This window comes from Sphaeramia orbicularis, chromosome 7 (assembly GCF_902148855.1).
Source record: "Sphaeramia orbicularis chromosome 7, fSphaOr1.1, whole genome shotgun sequence".
Lineage (NCBI taxonomy): Eukaryota > Metazoa > Chordata > Actinopteri > Kurtiformes > Apogonidae > Sphaeramia > Sphaeramia orbicularis.
Window position 1 is genome coordinate 34,109,614 of NC_043963.1, and position 21,007 is coordinate 34,130,620.

Genomic DNA, 21,007 nt, shown 5'->3' on the forward strand with positions numbered 1-21,007 from the left:
GGTAATTCTACCCCAGGATCCAACCCCTTGTCTTGGGCCTCTGCGTGCCGGGGTTCCCCCTGTGAGCTCCTCCCTGGTTCTTAGTCCCTGAGTTGGGTCTGGGAAGAGCTCCACACTCCAGCCCAGACTGAACTACTTATGAGGGTGATTTAAAAGGCCATTCCGCCTCGTCTCAAGAGTGCTGTCCCTCTTCTGCTTCCTGCCCTCTTGCACAAAAAAGGGACTTTGGAAGAAAGTGGAGGTACTTTGACGGTCAAGGGTTATTGGGTCATAACAGAACCCCGCTGGTCAGCGCCTAACACACTCAGACATTTAACGTTCTTTTCAGAAATCCAATACTTTTGACCCATTTTGATTTGCTTTTTAGATTAACAATGTGAGGGCACTTGGCAAACATTACTAAACCCATCCCATTCTTATTCAGAAATCAATTCTTTAATTCAGTATAATAAGGTCACTGTTTGTTGCAATGGCATTTAAAGTCTTTCAGCCAGTAACCTTTAAACTTTAACCCTATTTGAGCTGAGTAAAACACAAAGATAGTGAGGACAAAGAGGCAGGCTCTTGTTTCTGCTCCTTTTCAACAAATCCTCTATACCTCTGTCAACTCCTGCTGTTTTTCCTTTTTGGGATTTAAAGCATGAGAAGATCAAGATGACCTAGTGGGTGTCTGCTTGATCAACGCTCACTGCGATTTTTGTTTCTGTGAGTTTCACCAGCGTAAGTTCCTTATATGACGCTTGGAGCCGTGCAGTGTTTTAACTGTCCTGTTTCATTTCACTGTGTAGGAGAGGATCAGAGCCAAGTCGCCTGTGATTAGTTGAACTCTGAACAAACTTCGTCTATCCACCCTGGGGTAGTCAGAAGGAGAAAAGAGGTTCAGATATGAGGTCCAGTCTGAGTAGAATTTGGCTGCAGAAATTTCACCTTTTATTTAATATTTTCCCTTCTTTTCTGTCTGTTTTTCTCTTTCCACCTGCCTCCCTTTGAAAACACAATGCAGTATACTGACCGGGATATCTGTGTCCCATTGCCTTTTAAGTGCTTCCATTTTCCATCCATAAAGCCTCAAGCATGCGCAAAATGTGTCCCCGTCATTGAAAGGGAAACTTGGAAGATTGAGGAAGCCGTCTATTCCTCCACACACCTTGGAGCTAGTTTTACGGAGGCTGGCCAGCTTAGTGGAACCCTCAGAGGAGCCGTGACTTGAACGAAGCTGCCGTTTTCACCAAGCTACTAACATCACACACTTCTGACAGCTAAATCAAGATACACTCCAGGGGACAATGGCAATCTAATGTATCCAATCCAATGTGTATGTGTTTGTGTGTGTGTGTATATAGTATGTGTGTGTATCCTGAACCCCCAGGCCATTGCTGTCAGGGTTAGGCCTGTCAAAAGCACAACAGGGTTTCTCTTTTGTGATGGCCATTTAGAGATGTGACCTTCTCTTTCCATCCTCATCCTCATCCTCTCACACACACCATTATACACAAACACACACACATACATGTTGCACCTCAAACTGAGGCCCCTGGCCTGCTCTGATCCTGGTGGCAGATGGAATTAGCAGTAATTATGAGCTCATTAACTCCAGCCTGTTCTGTAATCCCCTGTAATGCCCAAATACTGCTGTGTGTGGTGGTGGTTATGTGTGTGTGTGTGTGTGTGTGTGTGTGTGTGTGTGTGTGTGTGTGTGTGTGCACGTGCACTAAAGATTGTCCAAACAGCTATTGCACATTGTTCTTCTCCACATCATGGAAAAAGGACAGAGAGGAAATAATAAATAATGTAAAAGAGGAAATTAATTTCTGTTTTAGTGTGTGCCCAAACGCAGGCTACCAGTGCCGTCTAGTACTTAATTGGATCTTGTCAATGATTTACTGTAAGTGTTAAACAATGCAACTCAGCAGAAAAACAGTTTTGGGTTGCTAATTAAAAGCCATTTTAAATGACAGATTTGTTGCTAATTACTGTACTCTACAACTGCCGTAAGCATACATACACCAACATGTTGCCATTAAAAGTTTCTGGAAAAATAAGCGCTTTATCACAGTAAATGTCAGCACACCGCGTATGGCCATGTCTCTTTGATAAGAGCATATCATGGCTTTAAAGGGCAGCAGATGGCAGATACCTTATGGAAATAAGCAGCTAAAATGAGATCACGGGTACAATCACAGATAGGTGGTGTCAGCATAGCTACAGTATATTTTCAGTTGCCAGAGGTTCTCTCTATGTTATGTCTGTGTGAGCCTAGTGTGTCAAATTTTGAGTCTTTCAAGAAGTATCATGTGCTGGCTCTGCAGACTGGACTCCCTCATGGCTATATACGGTGCTACATTGATTATAATCCTATGTAGGAGAAGCTGGTGTTGTAAAAAGTGTATTGTATGTAATGTATCTGTCGTTAGTTAGTTCCCAGTCAGAGTGGTATTCACTTTAAATATAGATCATTTTAGCATCATGACTGTCTCGTTTCTGCTGTCAGTTTAATTAGAAGATGATTCTATTATGACACTGTACTATGGCTACAGAGTATGACACCAAGGTGATTCACAGATCTGTGTATGTGTGTGTTTGTGTGTGTGTGTGTGTGTGTGTGTGTATACTTCCTGGTGATAAGCTGCTGAAGTGGTCCAGGAACCCATATTGTTCACCATCTGTGCACACCAACCATTCTCACCCTCTATTGATCTTATTAGGTGAATGTCCTACAATGGATATTTGATAAATATTTATTTTAGCTTTTGCAGTTTGTAGACAGGATATTAAATTATAAGTGTCTCAGGTGCAAATGGACTTCACAGCATTTTTTCCCAGTTCAACAATGAGCACACAGATCTGCATTGACACCAGTGATGGGTGTGGTCAGTCACACTGCTCTTCACTGGGGATGAATCATTTTGCTTTTTTAACGTCTGTTTTCACAGCGGTGTCACAGTGGCACTTGAGTAATAAGGTGGCAAGTCAGATCTTGCCTTAGAAAGGGCAAAAGTGTCAGCATTCATAGTAGCTATATTGAGACTTGGACCCCTTGTTGTATTTTTCACGAGGATTCTTCTGTAAAACCTTCATTTGCATAGCCTTCCACCTGCTCTGAGCCACATTTTCAGTCATTTCCTCTAGATATCTGCCCATCATGATTTGCAAGCCAAGTCCACATCCAGGTCATCAGATGTGTTTAAGAAATAGTGGATCAGAAAAGCACATAATCAGTCAGGAGATCATCCTATATCTCACTTAATTCTCATCTCTAGCAGCAGTTAAAGCCCCACATATTTAGCATTTAGGGACCTTAATGACTTCTGCAGCCTTTTCATGTGTGCCCCCTCCAGTTTTTGAGCCGACTGCCCAGTGCCAGTCTGGCACTGCCCTACTTTTCCATTTGCCTGAAAAAGCATCACTACAACTAGAAACTCATCTGATTTAGCCATTTTGGGTTCTGCCATGTGACACTGTGGATTTTAATAGGAATGGAAAGTTCCTGTCCACTGTCGGACTGCAGAAACACTTTCCATGGATTTACACCAGTTGGAGAGTCTGCGTCCAAGTATCACCCTGGATAAGACACGTCGAACCCCATGAGAGTACAATGAGACGACGGTGTTAATTCACACTACTGTTACATCTGGACACGTTATCCGTCTTCAGCCTGAGTCTTTCTTCCACCTGTCATCATCCTCCAGTTCTTTCCTCAGTATTTGCATCTGATCTGCTTCGATGGGGTCCAACAAATATAATCCTCATTCCCTGTCAGTTCCAGATTGGACAGACTGTATTAGTTGCTGTCACTGTCTTCAGTGACATTATACACATTCATAATTATTCCCCCCCTGTTTATCCAGTGGTATATTCTGCCTTTGGTTTGAGTGCAGTATAATTAGTTAATACGATAGATTAGTGTATCATGTGTCTGTTTTTATTGATCTGTTTTGTCGTGACAAGTTTTATCAGCTCTGCATTAGTGCACTAACATCCTCTACTGTAATGCAGATGGACTATTGATCAAGTAATTAGTTAAATGTTCATTTCAATCAATTCTTTTAGTGCAGGACAGGTAGTCTGTCTCCTTCACCACTATCTCCTGACCAGTGAATGTCAACTTGTCAGTTCTTAAAGTGCAACATCGACATCCTCAGCATAAAAAATCTAAGAGAAGCTCAGTGTTACATTCCTCCAAATGGACCTCATGCAGTTTTAACAAATGTTTGTTTAGATGGAGCAGCTTATCAACCAATACTGGAAATGCTCTGTAGGGCTGGCGAGACTCCAAGTCCCAGCAAGCACTGCTCCCAAAAACCACAGGCAAAGCTGCTTTGTCTCTTCAGCGGCTTTTTCTTCAATCTGGGTCTGCTGAATATCTCTCATTTTCTTTCTCCCGTTTCTTAACCTCAGAAGGGTCAGTCAGAGGAGAGGAGACGGAGTGAAGGCAGCGAAAAGGAGATGAGACACACAAGTGAGCATGGAGATCTCATAATGATGCTGCAAAAAAGACCATTCACATTGAGATCGCATCATTCCGTGGAGTCTGAATAGCGGAGGGACCCATTGGGCTTGTTAATAAAAGCCGACTGTTTAGCTCGGCAGCAGCTATGCAACAATTGTCTCTATAGTTTTGAGGCTCGGTGTTAGTGTGGGTGTGCCTTTCCTCTCTGCAGACTATGAACAACAAAGAAATCATGTCTCTGTGAAAGGAGGATGTTGTTTATACTCACCACTATGACCTTTATGAATCAATCAAATAAATCAAGAAATATTTAAACCATTTTAGATATTCTCCATCTGTCTGCAGCTTCCATAAAAGATTATGAAGTGTAAGCTTTCTTTGAACATAGGGCAACGAGTCCCTCATTGAGGTTTTTCCCTCAGAAGAGCAGTTATAATGTCATTAGTGAAGACAGAGTAGGAAACCACTTGCACAGTTGGATCTGGATGACAGGATAAAGCTTGGAATTGTGGGTTACTCCTTGCTGCTTTTAACTCATGGTGCCCAGAAGAAAAAAAAAAAAAACTGCTCAGGTGGATGTGAAGAATGAGTTTAATCAAGCGCATCTCAGCTTAATTGACATTTATTGCGGCCTAAATCTGATCAACATTGATATTCATTTTGATCATGGAATTATAGTCACAGAGTAGCATTTTTCAATGTCATACGGTTACTGGTGTTGCCTTCGAGAGGAAGATGCACATTTGATAACTAAAATGTGGTTTGCCTGAAATGATACTTGATATGAGAGATGAAGGAGTGAGGATGAATTTGAAGCTAAGATTATCACTTCAGTTTCCACAGCTGCTGCGGAAGAAGTAAAAAGATCAGGATGTTTAAGGAAAGAAGGAAGGAAGTATGGAGCACATGTTGGTGGAGGTTTAGACGGAGCGATGAGAGATGGTTGCTCTTCAGAAAATGCATCGTGTCCTGAGAAAGTTTTAAGTAGGTTTTTATATTTAACCACCATACTTCTATTCCCACTATAGCTTCTTTTCATGCTTCATCTTTTTCTTCTCTCCCCACACGCCACCTCACCCTCCTCTCTTGAGCATCCTCATGTTTCATTGCGCCCTTTTCAAGTTCCGACTTCCTTTTATTGGCCGGCAGAACTGATGGAGAACTATATAGGCGGCAAAGACCTGATGGCAGCGGATCTGGTGTAACTGCATAACTGGCTGACAGTGATTGAAGATGTCAGATTTTAGCCTGGAAACGAGAAAGAACTCTTCTGAATTTTACAGTCTTGACAATAAATACACACGCGTAGATTCTTTGATGGCCAGATGAGGTCTCTTAAGAACTGACAGAGCCTCGAACGACACTTTGCACTCGCTTAGAAGTGTGTCATTTCTGCGTTTCAAAATGCAGAGATGACATTTCGCTAAGTCCTTCTGAAATTAGCGCTCACACAGAGATGAACACACTCCCTGGTGGTCTTGTGGTGAGTTCAGGCTCAGTCGGTTCTTGAGCTCAGTAAGCTGGCTGCTCTTGTTGTCTGTGTGTACTCGAACACTGACTTATGATGCCTTATGTTCCCATTGGCACCAGCTCATATAGTCTGTGGGTCTCATCTAAGTGGGCTTTGACTGAATATCCCTGCTTTGCTTATTAGATTTGGGAGTTTTACTTTCATTATTTCCCTGTTTTCTGGGATAATCTCCCTGATTAATCTAATAAAATAATCTGCCTTATACTTTATATTTGTTATTACTTATGCATGATACCCAGTTCACTGGTGCTGCCTGTAATATCGACCTCCTGACCTTTTTCGTCTCTTCTGCAGACTTATTTTTCACTTCTATCAATTGAGTGACACCAAAGCCAGCAGAGACTGTGTTTATTCTGTTTCCTATCAACTTGAATTATTCATAAAAATGGACATTAGCATTCATAAAAACACTGGTGGACCCATGGATATCTCTGAAGTGCATAACAGGATATAAAATGATAGGCATCATCTCAGAGAGCTGCAGAAGGTGAAGACTCGTGTCTCCCAGAAGGAGGTCTACACTCACAGAGGAATGACTGACACATGCACACATACTGGGTTCAATTAGATGCAATGTGGATGAGGTCAAAGTTTGTAAGTTATTTTGTATTAAACAGTTTTACACTAGGGGGTAAATAAGAAACTTTTAGGAATCAGCATCGGCTTTTTATTCAGAAAGGGCTTCTTATGATGCTGTTCAATCTCTAACTGGGCTGTAAATTGGAATATGTTGATGTGAGACCATCTGTAAGTTTGATAACATAATTTTCCACTATAAATCACTGTTTCTGGATCAAATACATACTTGGATGTGTTACATGGGTTGGGAAATTTTTTTTGAATTATGGCTTTTTTCCCTCTTCAGTGATTTTCTTTGTCCTATTTTCAGGCATTGAAAGAAGATCATTTTTCTTATTTCAAGGTTTCACAATGAAGCGTGGATCTCCTTTCTGGATTCATCTGGCTCAGACTTAAATTTGCCCTTAATTTCCCTCTAGCATGTACAGTAGACTGGGCACCATGACAGCTACTTCAGACGTAAAACCTAGTCTGCTCATTTCTACGTCTACGATATATTTCCATGGGCGAGACAGGACGGGACGTGTGTGTGGGGGGGGTCCTTTTGTCCCACTCCCCCATAAACCCCAACGTCAAGTCCCTCAGGGTACAGTGTGACCTATACAGGCACCCATCTGGAAGGGCCCCCTCCACCCTCCCCTGTATCACATTATATGTGACCTCATTAGGAAAGCCCCACCCAGTCCACTTGCCGTAACAGAATAGTACCACATCAGTATAACCTATTGGCCCCAATAAAAGCATTCCATCCCCCTAACTTCCTATACATGACCTACTAAATGTACACATATGATGTTATGCACTGATAGCATTACCCACATACTAAACACACCTCTCACATGTGCGTTTCTCTTCCCCCACTCCTCCCTTTCTCGTTCCTACAAGTACACACTTTGTTCCATCCGACTGTGGCTTTGTTCTAGATATTTCTTGACATTTATGTGATGAGACTAGCAATACTTCAGACGATATCAAAGCACATTGTTGAGCCTCAGACGCTAATCAACTGTCAGTAATAAGTGATTTGTTAAACAGTTACGAGTAAATATTGAATATACATCAATAAATGACTTAATCTCTTGTTTTGTCCCTATACAACCTTATTTGACTGCAGTAGTTTCATGTATGACCATTCAAATTTACGTAGCTTTCTCTTATTTATTTATTTATTTATTTAGTCAGTTTTTTACAAAATAATGAACTAATAGTTTAGTCTGCTAGTCTACTTAGTCTAGTGTACTTGAGTTAAACCACATCTTCCAAGTATGATGTCTACTTATATAACAATATATATTAAGGACCTTGTAATAAGTTAAGGTCCTTATAAGACCTTCTATATTGTTCAGTAACATTGAAGCCTTCATGTACAAGGGTTGGACAAAATAATGGAAACACCTTAAAAAATCAACAAAATATAATTTAATATGGTGTAGGTCCGCCTTTTGCGGCAATTACAGCCTCAATTCTCCGAGGTATTGATTCATACAACTTGTGAATTGTTTCCAAAGGAATTTTAAGCCATTCTTCAGTTAGAATACCCTCCAACTCTTTTGGAGACGATGGCCGTGGAAATCGACGTCTTACTTGAGTCTCTAAAACTGACCATAAATGCTCAATAATGTTGAGGTCTGGGGACTGTGCCGGCCATACGAGATGCTCAACTTCATTAGAATGTTCCTCATGCCATTCTTTAACAATTCTAGCTGTATGGATTGGGGCATTATTATCTTGAGGTGAAGGTGTTTCCATTATTTTGTCCAACCCCTGTATTATTGATCTTTACAGTGTTACTAATTAACTACTTACTGCAATGTTGTTAAACATAAACTAACATGTTTGTTGCTTCATTAGGTTGAACTTATTCTATATTATTTTACTATCTACACATTAATAGTTTTACAGTTTATTAATAACTATACATTAATTAAAAGTTAACTACACTTTCTGGAACTGCCTGGTAATTTTTCATGATTATTTAGCACTGTTCTCACTTTAGATCAGTTTGTTGGAAAAGATAACCACTAATAGAGACATGTCAATCCCATCTGATTGTATAGGAGGTCCAGTTAAACAGACAGGCTTCACAGTCCTGGCACAAAACTCCCTTCCTGCATACAATTGTGGGTGCATGCGTCACTGTATATGTTCTTCAGTGCTATTTTCGTGCATGTGGGCTGTGAAGATGTCGAGAGCGGTACCAGTTTCTTTTTGCCAAGTGCTTGCAGTCTATATAGTGTGAAAGTTTGGTATATAGAGCAGTGAGCTGTCTAAATGAGGTCTCTTCTCTATGAATATTTAATCAAAAGACAAACTACAAGCCAGGCCAACGCTGATGTAACTGAGCTTTGGTAATTATTGCAGGGTATGAACATGAAGAGACACACATTACTTTGCTTTGTTTGATATTTTTGTGTATGAGAGCATATGTTGTCGACCTCTGTTCCTCTTGCTGCAAATTGCATTTCTACATCCCTGATATTGTGTTACAGCATAGACCTATTCTGACACATCTGTCTTTGTTTCTTTCAGTTGGGATGAGAGCAGCTCCATCAGCAGCGGTTTGAGTGACGGCTCCGACAACCTGAGCTCTGAAGAGTTCAACACGAGCCCCACCCTCAACTCCCTCCCCACTACTCCCATTGGCTCCCGCCGAAACTCAGCCGTAGTGGTGAGTATCACACGAGACGGTTTTCACACACACTCACGCACAAAACTCTCCGACAGATGGATGAGCAACGCATGTGCATATTATGATGATATTGATTAAACACTTAATACAGTGAGGTATTGATTAGGTGGTGAATGATGTGTCGTGTGCTCTGTCACTGTATAGAGGACACACACTTGTACACACAAACACACAATGCAGCAGGACATTGTTGGAATAATTTCAGAGTAGAAGCCTGATTAAGTATTCTGTGCACACACTCAAATTTTATCACATCTGCAGCGATCAATGTTCACCACAACACATGCCAAGGCTCACTGGGTGGCTGCATTGTTCCACCAGGCTTTACTTTTCATGTTTTGTTGGGGTTTTGAGAAATGTCCGAAGGCCTAAATTTGTAATTAGGCTCATTTCATTGTTTTTTTCTAAACCTTAAACTTGAATTCTTCCTGCAATATTATTTAATGCTTTGTCGTATACAATTCTTTGAAATATTATAGGAATCACAATACATAGGTAGATGCTTTATTTGTCCCCACTGCAAGTACATTTTTCTTGTAGGCAAATGATGGAAAATGACATTTGATTATTTTTTATATAATTTTGGCCACAAGACAGGAAACTAATACAATAACAATTATAAACACTGGTATAAATATTTGTATTTCAATGTGTATTTTAACCTAACCACAAAATCAGTATAGAAGGAACACTCTAAGTAGACTGTGCTGCATAATATACGGCACATTATATAAAAAATACACTTACAATCCAATGTAATCTCCACAGTTCACGGTGTCTGAGGTTCAAAGACTGACAGAAACAATAGTTTGTCTGAGCGCAGCTTTGCAGGCAACATTATACTGTGGTTTTCGTGTTGGAGTGATTAAAATCCGAAGTATTTCCAAACAGGGCTTTTTAGTCGTACAGCTCACTCTATAGCTGAGATGGACTCTGCTGTTATTACCACAGGGCTGTTTTTGAATCATTCACTCACTTCTGCTTCATTTTAAGTTATGCAAAGTAATGTTTTGTCATTCCTGTCCGTCATGTGATGCACTGAATCCAGCGACCATGAACAATGTGAGATTGTATGAGACCAACAGCCGTACCATTACTGAACAAACTATTTTCATTGCTCATTGTTGAGAAAATTTCATCATAGGAGCTGCTTTTTTGATGCAAGTAAAATGTGTCTCAGTATAATAATAATAATAATAATAATAATAATAATAATAATAATAATAGACATTTACAGTGTTTTTTTGTTTTGTTTTGTTTTGTTTTCTTTTGCACAAGAACTACAACATGAAACAGGCAAAAATGTATTATGATGCTACAGTGGTGCTCACCATGATACCCCAGCAGAAATCACATTTTTCAGTGAAAAAGACATTTAAAAAGTACAATTACAATCAAAGTCAGTCTAACTGTAGTATCTGTCAAAAATAAATAACAATATAATGCTTCTTTTTGCATATCCTGCAGCCCTTATGCTGTTGCAATCTGAGGTCTTTTGTACCTGCAGTTACAATTCACTGCTCTAAATGGTTCTTCTTGTCTTCATATTCTATTAAAATGCACCACTATTTCTGTGCTGTGGGGATTTGGGGCTCTTGACCTCAGTCCATGTAAAATTCTGCCTGTGGCTCTGTTTTCAAAGCTCTAACTGTAGCTGTATTGGCTCTAGACAGAGTGTGTTTTCCCAGTGTGTCTGATGTAGGTCACACCTCCACAGTATGACTGATGTTGTGGGATTTTAAAGGGAGAGAGCGGAAGAGGCTGAGAATCTGCGTAACCATAGGAACCAAAGCACAGGGATGCTTAGAGTGTAGGTCTTTGTCTTCTTGCGTAAACTGAAGGACAGGTCTAGAACATGGCCATCTGTACACACACACACATACACGGGACCATCTGCAGTCCTGCACCCAGACCAGTGAGCTGGAAGAACCAGGACCCTCCCTCCACGCCTTGTTGCAGAAGTCATAGCAACCGTTACCCCCTATGGCATCATTACCATGGCAACCAACCATCAGATCGTCATGCACCCCACATTGTCTAATACACATGGCTCCCTTTTCTCCTGCCATTCTCAGCTGATGTTTTTCATTATCTGTTTTCCTTTGTGTCCTGGGGCTGTATCTCTATATCTGTTCCATTCCGTGTATCATCCTCCTTTCCTTTTTGCTTTTGTTGATATAAAAAAAATCCCCCCAGAGGTAAACCCAGGCTTAACACTCATTTCTCATCTCTCCCACTTGTTGTACGACATATTCAACAGGGATATGAGAATGTGGGAGACAGGGATAAACGAAAGGCAAGGGGCGCAAATGAGATGTAAGACTGAGAAAAAAAAAAGAATCACATTGGAGAAAGAAGTGGTAGGCAGTATAAAAATGTATTTTCTCATTTCGGTTTAATGGAGAATCAAGCTTTCATTTTAATACCCCTTGTTTTTCAGTGTAAGGGTGTGTGTGTTTCTGCTTTTGTGTTTAACTGTCTGTATATTTGAGCTATTATCCATGTTTTGTCATGGCTCACCGTGGCCAGATGTGTATCTCATCCCCTATTTTAATAAGCAGGGAATGTGTGTGAGGAAATGACAAAGTTTTATCAACAAGGTTTTGTCCAACAGGGTATACACACACACACACACACACACACACACACACACACACCCTGTGATATGAACCTCACTATGGGGTCTATTGATTTTAATAAAAAAGGAATTCTACAAATGACTCCTCATGAGGACCACAGTGTACAGTGTCCAGAACTGTAGAACATACACACACACTCATACACACATTCACAGGCCTCCTGATGCATTGTGTAATTTTTAGGCCACTACAGGGGGTGGAGAGTAATCTCCTGAAAACTAGTCATATCCGTCCTCATGTAGACTCCCATGAACACTCCAACAGTGGCATTGTGTATAGGATTTGTACATCACATACAAGTGTGTTTTAACATTTGACATTAAATTGGATTATGTTGAGGCTTTGGTGTCTATTTTCTAAGCGCGTGCCTTTGTGTCTGATCTGACATTTTGTATTCAGGAGCTGGTGTGACCCTGCATACGGTGTGTCTGCTTTTTCTTTGATGCGTTGAAACAGAACACAATAGGATTTAGACCTCAGAGATGAGACATCAGTGACTGTGTTTTTGTGTCAGCCAGGTCAGACATGTTATTTACTCAGGAAGCAACAAGATGATGCTACATCTGAGTCACATCATATCAATTTATTTTTTACCCGATCCTTTTCAGAAATATCCTTTTTTATCACAAATGATGAAATGAGTAACTGTACTGAATCACATCACAGTAGTTCAAGCAAAATGATCAGCAGGATAAAGCACAAAAGCAGATATACATTCATAAATATTTAAAAGTAGAATTGGATGGGGGTTTAGGTGGATTACATACTGTTGGAAATAGACTCAAGTTTATATACTTGCATCCCTGACAACAAAAGGCAAAGCTCGTCTTTATTTTTCTGTTTTGGTTGAAGATTTAATGTGCAGAAAACCTCAGCAGCTCTTTGCTTTCCCATTTTTCTTGTGTAAACCAATAAAAATGTTAAAATATCCTAACAAAGTTAGAAGTTCACTCAAGTTCCCCCTAATTAAAAGCTGACCAATGTCTGTAATTCAGTTTTCACATGCCGATTTTGCAATAGTTAATTTTTTAGTAGCACTTTGTTACTGCAGCTTTGTATAGCCCTGCTCTTTATGTGTTCAAGAATGGGCAGGAAAATAAACTTAATAGATGGATATGTAAATCATCATTGTCTAATTGTCCTTCTGTTGTAAAACAATGTCTTTGCACATGTGTCTGTTTCTTTGCAGATGCGTACAGATGCAGAAAAGAGATCTCTGGTGGAAAGCGGTCTGTCCTGGGACACCGATGATACCAAACCCAGCCGCAAGAGCCAGGGCAGTGGCATCTACGAGACAGGAAGCCTTAAGTCGGAATCAGCCAATAAATGGAAAAAGACGCGGCCACAGGGGGAGGGGCTAGAAGGAGGGAAGGGTGAACTGAAGAAACCTCAGACACTAGGCCAAGGAAATGTGCTGAAGAAAGGAAGAAATCCACCTGTGGGGGTCACGTCCCCGATCACACACACCTCTCAGAGTGGCCTCAGAGTAGCAGGTAGGTATAGAAAAAAAACAAGATGAGGAGCTATAAATATCGAATTGTTTCATAACTTAAGCAGACTGACACATGGCTCTGGCTGTCTTTTAATACTCTCTTTCTGGCAGTCTCACACCCACACACAGTCACAGACACTCTGTGTCTTTGTCCCACACATTCATCCACAGCTGCAGCCCACCCTCCGGGCCTTTAGAAAGTGGTGCCATGTATCAAACGCCCATCAACACCCACTCCCTTCCTGCCAGCCAACCACATACACACACTCACACACAGACACACACTGACCAACAGTGTTTTTCTTCCTATTGGGCCAGTCGTTCCTATCCAAGCTTTATTTTTGTGTCGGACAGAGAGAATTTATAGTACTAAAATAAAGGCCTTGTACGCAAAACAACTGGACCAGAGACAGTGTGTGTTTGTAAGAGCCCGTGTGTGAGCGCAGACACTTCTGAGATTGTGCCAGGTTTGAAGAGTGTCACCCATCACACTTAACACGCACACACTCTTACTCACACATTAAGTGCATAATAGTGGGGATTGTGCAGCTGTCTTTTAAACACACCATCTGTGTTCTGTTGATGAAAGCACGCGCATACACACACACACACCCACACACACATACGTAGGTATAGACAATCACAACAACAGGATATTAGTTGTGGTCTTTTGTATGCCAGTCTAGGACTGTGTAAACAGCTCTCTTTTTGCAGGACAGTCCTGTGTTTGCATTACCAACTGTTGAAATGACAGATACACCAAATGTGTTGAATCAGCCTGTGATCTGTGTGCCAGGCTGGAGTTGTTATTGATGGGACCAGTATAAATAAGATAACTCTGCCTCTGAGTTTGAGATTCTAATTGATCAGATGAAGGTAAAGTTAAGTACTAAAGTTGGGTTTAATACAGCAAAAGACTTGGACTAGGATTTGAATCCAGGCTGCTGCAGTAAGGCCACAGCTTAGATGCGTATATATGTGTACCACCAGGTGAATTACAGAGGTTTTCAGGAATTCAGTCAAATCTGGGCAGAAATTTGATGTTCTAGAAGCCACAAACCACTGTCCATAATCACTTGTAATGTTGTACATCTATTTAACTTTGTCCTTTACTTGACTGATGGGTAACATCTAATACATATACTATTGGATCTGGAAAGACATTGAATTAGCAGATATTTGTCAGCAGGGTGTACAGTATATTGGCACCAACTGGTATGCATTTGTTAAAGTGGATAACTGGTTTTGAGTGGTAACTTGTCTTTTTGTCTCAGGTAAATATGCAGATAAATGTACCTATGCAGATAAATGTACCTATGGTCTTCAGATGAATGTTAATCCAGCTCTCACATGTGAACAAATAGACACTGATACTGCATGTTAACAACCAAACTCACAAATACATGTTCATGAAATAGTACAGTTTGGTTGATTCAGTCTGGGGGTTCTGGTTAGCCTCCCTGAGAAACCATTATGAATGATGACAAACTGGAGTATGTCTGTATAAATGTGTAAAAATGCATGCTCTTTGTGGCCTTAATCAAAGCTGAGAACATGTCAGTGATAGATTACTCTGTCTGCCTGTCTTTGTGAATTTCATTCGCGTTTATTCAGATCTGAATCTCATCAGACATTCAGGCCTTTTACGCCGAGACATGTAGTGAATCACGGTCTCTTCTACACACGCCACTGTGTCAAGTTGTGAGCTCCGCTGTCTGTGCAGTCGGTGTCAGTCGGTAAATCAGACTTCATTTGTGTCAAATCCAACACATTTGTCTGGATTCTGTCGTTGTGTGTGTGTTTGCTTCTCAGCACCGGAGCGGCTGTTTCTGTAGCTCGATGGTTTTGGAACGTGCAGCATTGTGGTTATACGATGGAATGGTTTTATGACCTGACATGTAAACCCAATTTTCTCATTTACAAAAGAACTCTAAGCATAATGTGTCAGTGTCACATTCCTATAATATCCAATGACTGCGAGTGTGTGTGGTATATACTGTATGTCGACCTATATGTGTGTGTATGTGTGTCTTGCGGGTTTATAAATACTCTTAAGTGACTCCAGATGTCCCGAGGCAGCATGCCGGTGGGTCTCATTCAACAGCAGTTCTTTGACTGTGTTAATGCCATGCGTATAAACCTCACATAACAACTCCTATTAGATACAAATTAAGAGCGTGGGCAGTTCACATAATACTTGTGTGGGCGGTGTCCACAGTGCACGTGTGTCTAATTCCTTATTAGATTTTTGTCTTAATAAGTTCTAAACAAGTCTGATTAATTTGCCAACAGGGAAATCCACAGATGGGGAGAAAATCACATAATTTTCCTTTAACCTATGTTCCAACAAGTAATACTTTCATGCCCGCAGACACACATTGTGAATATGAACAGCAGTTTTCCACAGCCATACAGCACATGTTAATCTCAGCTCTCTGCGGCTGTGACACGCAGACATGCATTTACTGGAAAGCTACAGAAAACTATTTACATCCATCTGGATGGAAAAGAAGAGTAACTATAAGATAACCGTGGGTGTGAGTCTGGTCAACACACAGTCTGTCTTCTCAGACAAGGATGTGTTTTTATCAACAGACAGTCAGACCTTGTGGGTGTTCAGATAAGTTATCTCATCCTAATATGGCTTGGTTCGTCTCAGTCATCACCAGACACTCTTCAGGGTTTAACCTGGTTAAGCTGCTCTGAATTCTTCTGAATACTCTGTTTGTGTCTTATTTTGATTTTTCTCTTATCTTTCTTTGTAGGCACAGTAAAGTCAGATGGAAAGCCCATGGATAAGTCTCGGTTAGCAGTGAAGACTTCGGGTCTGCAGCGCTCCTCGTCTGATGCTGGTAAAGACCACCGGAACGGCACTAGCACTGGTGAGCAACGTAAACCGCCATCTGGACTGGTCAGACCTTCAACTGGTGGAAACTTTGGTTTCAAAAAGCCCACGACAGCTACCACCAATGGCACAAGTAATACTGCTGTATCCACTGTGATGAGCACAGGTGGCACCGTACCCAGTGGCTCTGCAACTGTAGGGAAGATTCCCAAAACATCAGGGATTCCTGTCAAACCAGGTGCTGGTGGAGGGGGACGGAAAACGAGTCTAGATGTTTCCAGTAGTGACCAGAGTGGTTTTCTCTCTCCAAATGCCAGAACGTCTCTCCAATACCGCTCTCTCCCTCGCCCAGCCAAGACTAGCACGTTGACTCTAACCCGGCCAAGCTCAGCTCGCCCAGTCAGTACCACCATGGACACAAGCTCTGGGCTGGTCAAACCCCCCAGCGCAGCACCACAGACCTCCAGGCTCAAAGAACCTGCCTCAGGGCTCGGTGCTGGAACAGGGTTGGGTAAGGCAGGGGGTCGTGGGATCCCGAGTCCTAGTCCTGTCAATCAAACAGACAGAGAAAAAGAGAAAGAGAGAGCCAAAGCTAAAGCTGTGGTGTCTGACTCTGAGTGTGGAAGTGGGTCCCTGAAGGGCAGTCCTGCTCAGACCCCCTCAGAGAACGGAGGAAAGCTGCAGGGATTAAGACCTCCAAGCAGCGGCAAGGGCTCAGACCTGCCTTCACCCAATACACACAGGTACTGTCTAGGAAATGTATGCAAACACTAGATCTTAGAGTACATCTATACTCTATTTTCACCATTAACTGTGTATATTAGCTTACATCTTAGTAGCATTTTGGCACTTTATTATGTATTATGAAGCACATATTAATTCGTTATCCAGCCATAACCATATTCTGCAACTACTGTTAACTTTACAGAAGGCATAAATCAGGAAAATAATGAGAATTTGAAAATACACATCTCCTTCCTGCAGCTCTCTGACTCGGTAGAGGCAAGACGACACAACCACGTGTCAGTGAAAATGTCACACTTTGTGGAGCTGTCTTGCTTCTTCAAAAGCCTCAGAGATTGTGCAGTTAAGACACATTTCACAGTGTGCTGACAGTACTTTGTCATAACAGCTGTCAATCACTTGTTATTTCCTACGATCACCCAAAATCTTCAATCACAACAGGTTACTTTTTTAAAGCCTTGAAAATAGAAGCAGCAGGAGGCGCTGGAGTTTCATTTCTCCTCACACCGCATGAATTACACCATGCACACAGATTATTAGGGATAATTTCTAAAACTTTAACTATTTTCCATCAGTAAACATCAAGTTACCATTTGTTGATGCTAAATAATGAAGTTGTCTAATGAACAGCTAATATGCTACTAATATTATATATATGCTAATAAGTCTTTACTCACTTCACAATGTTGTCCCATTACTGAGTTATCATACATTTGACTCAATTTTTTCTTATTTCCTTTAGGTTATCTGGGATGCGGAGCCTGGCAAAGCCTCCATCAATGGCCCAGCTTGATAAACTTAACTCCAACAGTCTGGAAATTGGCGTACAAGACTCCCTGCCTCCTAAGATCCCTCCATATTCGAAGCTCCAGGACCTTGCGAGCTCCTCAGGCAGCTCTACCAGCTCCTGTCTGACCCCGAGCCCCGCACCTTTACTCAACGTCAACACTTCATCCTGTTTCTCAAGTTCAGGAATAGGATTAGGGCCCAGGCAGGTTTCTTCCCTCGGGGTTGAAAGGAGCTCCGGGAGCACCTCTCCCCTGCTTTACCCTCGAATGTCTGGGCTGCATCGGAGCTTAGAGTCCCTGCCGCTCCAGATGAGCCTGGCCCCAGAGCCCCAGAGGGAGAAGGAGAGGGAGAGTCTGGTGAGAGGCTACACCACCTTAGAGTCACGAAACAAAGACAGACAAGAGGACAGGGGCCCTCCTACCAGCTGGAGCTCTGGAAGCAAAGTCTCTATGACAGTGCCAGACAGGTGGGTTTGTAGTTTTTGCTTTATGTTGAGCATATATTGTAAAAGGAGTCACACTGGTATACAGTACTGTGAAAAAGTCTTAGATCATCTTTAGCTTTGTTGACATAAGCATACATACAGTCATGGAAAAAATTATTAGACCATCAAAAGTCACCAAAAACAATGGTTATGCAATCAAGTACTAACTCCTGTGTGTATAATGCAACTAAAACAGACAGAAAAGAAAACATGAATGCCTAAAAGCACTGTTTTTGTCAGTATAATGCCATAGATATTGATGTAAGAACTGAAGTGATTTTGGTTATTATCAAGCAAACCATAGAAAATGGCTGGATATTAACTCTGAAATTAAACTCTTATGAGCTCTTTTTGTTGTTATCATTCTGTTTGTCCAAACAAATGTACCTTTAGTTGTACCAGGCATTAAAATGAGCAAGAAAGTGAAGAAAACAAGGGGTGGTCTAATAATTTTTCCACGACTGTATTTAATTTGTGTTCTCTTTTCTACAGGTACACCAAAAAAACACACAGGAATTATGTGCACAGCCTTAAAATACACAAAAACTGAACAAAAATGGCTTTTAAAGGTTAAAGTCACTATTTAGTGTGACCCCGACCCCTTGACAAGAAGCATCACAGACAGAAACATCTGACACGTGTTGAATGAAACCTGGTATAAAACATCAGAAAATTAATACAATAAATCTCATATTGTGTGAGTAAAAGGGTTAAAGGCATGTTAAGTGCAAAGAGAGGTCACACTAAATACTTCCATTTTGGTTTATAGATGTTTTTTCCCTGAATCTTTTGTTTTTACTGCTTTATGTACTTCACATATATCTAGATTATATCTTAGTAGAGACTGAGAAATGCATTTAAGATAAAATATGACTTTATTAACCCATAAAGACCCAAACAACCGCCATCGACCAAAAGCATCTACTGATCTAAAATGTCTAATACCTGTTGATCCACTGATACTATCAATTCATGTAAATAATCGATACAAAATACAGTTTGTCATCTTTTCATGGTCATCAGATATGACCCATTTGGACATTCAAAGGCTCCGTAGTGAACGTGAAAACACCGTCACATACAACATTGATTTACCAGTAAAACCCATGAAGTTTGATCGATGACAGTGGATGGACACACTTAGTTTATGTTCAATTAATGATATATTTTACTGAAAGAGTCATTTTTTCTTCAGTTTTCATTGTTTTGATATACGAACCTTTGAATTTACTCTGAGCTTTAATGAATATCTACATGATCAATGAATTAAATGTAGGAAAATACATGATTTTAACTGAATAAACATAAATTACAGTGGATATTATTATAATAAATGGTGATAAATCACTCAAGAAAGGTTAAAATAGAGAGAAAACTTAATTTGGGAAGTGCCACAAAAGTAGTACTGGATCTTTATATAATGTGATTTATGTAATCACACTATGGGGAAATTGCAATGTTTACAGCAGCAAAATGCAGAAAACAGTGCAGAAGACAGGCAGAACATTTCAGAGTGAAGAATATCTGCTATTCAATTGCTTTTTCTGTACATACATGTACATTATTTAAATATTTGCAAAATATGTGTGGTCATTATAACTTTATTAAACCAACAAACCTAATGTTGACATCAGACTTTTTCACAGTACTGTATATTTAGACACACAAAACAGTCCTTTTGTTCTCTCTCCTTTACTAATATTACTTTTTAGCTCCACCTACTGGCCATCATAGGAACATCACTTATTGTTTATGGCTGGCAGGAGAAGTCATGGAGCTGCTTTGATATAATATTCACTTTTTTCTGCTCATGCACTTCCCTCCATTTATTATGTGAACAGGTAGTTCATCTGGCATTTTATAACAAAAGATACCTCCTGATAAATGTGCGCAAAAAGCACATTAGCCTAAAAAGCAGATAAAATGTATAGAAAAAAAGACCAAAAACCACCAGTGCTCATATATACATTGACATTTAAGAGAGGGCTTTCCTCAGCAGTATTTAATAGATATATTTTACTCTATATTTCTGTATCTGCATGGGTAATGTTTGCAGTAAGTGGAAGACGTTATTAAAGATACATGTGTGGTGATGCATTTTCTGCTAGTTAAAGCGCCCACTTGCACACACTCCCATACACACATGCACAGACTGGGGAGTTGTTAAGCTATTATTACTACAGGCCTATTATCAGAGACTGAAGTCATAATTACTGCCTGACACTCGCTATCTGCCAGTCTTACTGTGCTTCTTTGTGCCTGCTGCCTGTTTCGGAGAGTTTAATAAGTCCCTGTGCCAGTGGTTAAGTAATGACATTGTTTAATCTCCACAGCTCTCAGAGAGACAGAAACACACTGCCGAAGAAAGGTTTAAGGTAAGTGGATACACAAAACAGCTGTACGTACACACACTCCTATGTACCAGCCTGTCAAGCATTCAAAGTTTGATGGCTTTTAATTGCACACATACAGAGCTCCCATTGATAAAATCCTCTGTGAATGACAGATTCCCTTAATCCTGCCCACAGGACCATTAGACATCATTTCCATCACTTTTTTTCCCCTTCTTAATCCCCTTAAAATTGTACCTCGCTGTGCACTAGCAGCACATTTTAGTTGTCTTTGTATTGAAATGAAAGACAGAGCTATTCGTCCACTGGGAAGGTGAAGCAAAGTGCACTGATTAAATTTCATGACTTAAATAATGACTAAGCAAATGTTTCCATCTAATAAACTGCACTGGGTTGTGAGGAGAGGAGGTCAAG

At 40.6% G+C, this 21,007-nt stretch overlaps 1 protein-coding gene across 3 annotated transcripts in view; it reads left to right on the top strand.

Annotated features, from left to right (window-relative positions):
• nav1a (neuron navigator 1a) overlaps positions 1 to 21,007 on the top strand; it is a 122,212-nt gene that overhangs the window by 73,409 nt on the left and 27,796 nt on the right. For all 3 annotated transcript variants that reach the window (XM_030138626.1, XM_030138625.1, XM_030138627.1), the window contains 5 exons: positions 9,090 to 9,228; positions 13,078 to 13,381; positions 16,146 to 16,968; positions 17,712 to 18,224; positions 20,576 to 20,617. In XM_030138626.1, coding sequence (XP_029994486.1) covers positions 9,090 to 9,228; positions 13,078 to 13,381; positions 16,146 to 16,968; positions 17,712 to 18,224; positions 20,576 to 20,617 — 1,821 coding nt within the window. The remainder of the gene's footprint in view (positions 1 to 9,089; positions 9,229 to 13,077; positions 13,382 to 16,145; positions 16,969 to 17,711; positions 18,225 to 20,575; positions 20,618 to 21,007) is intronic.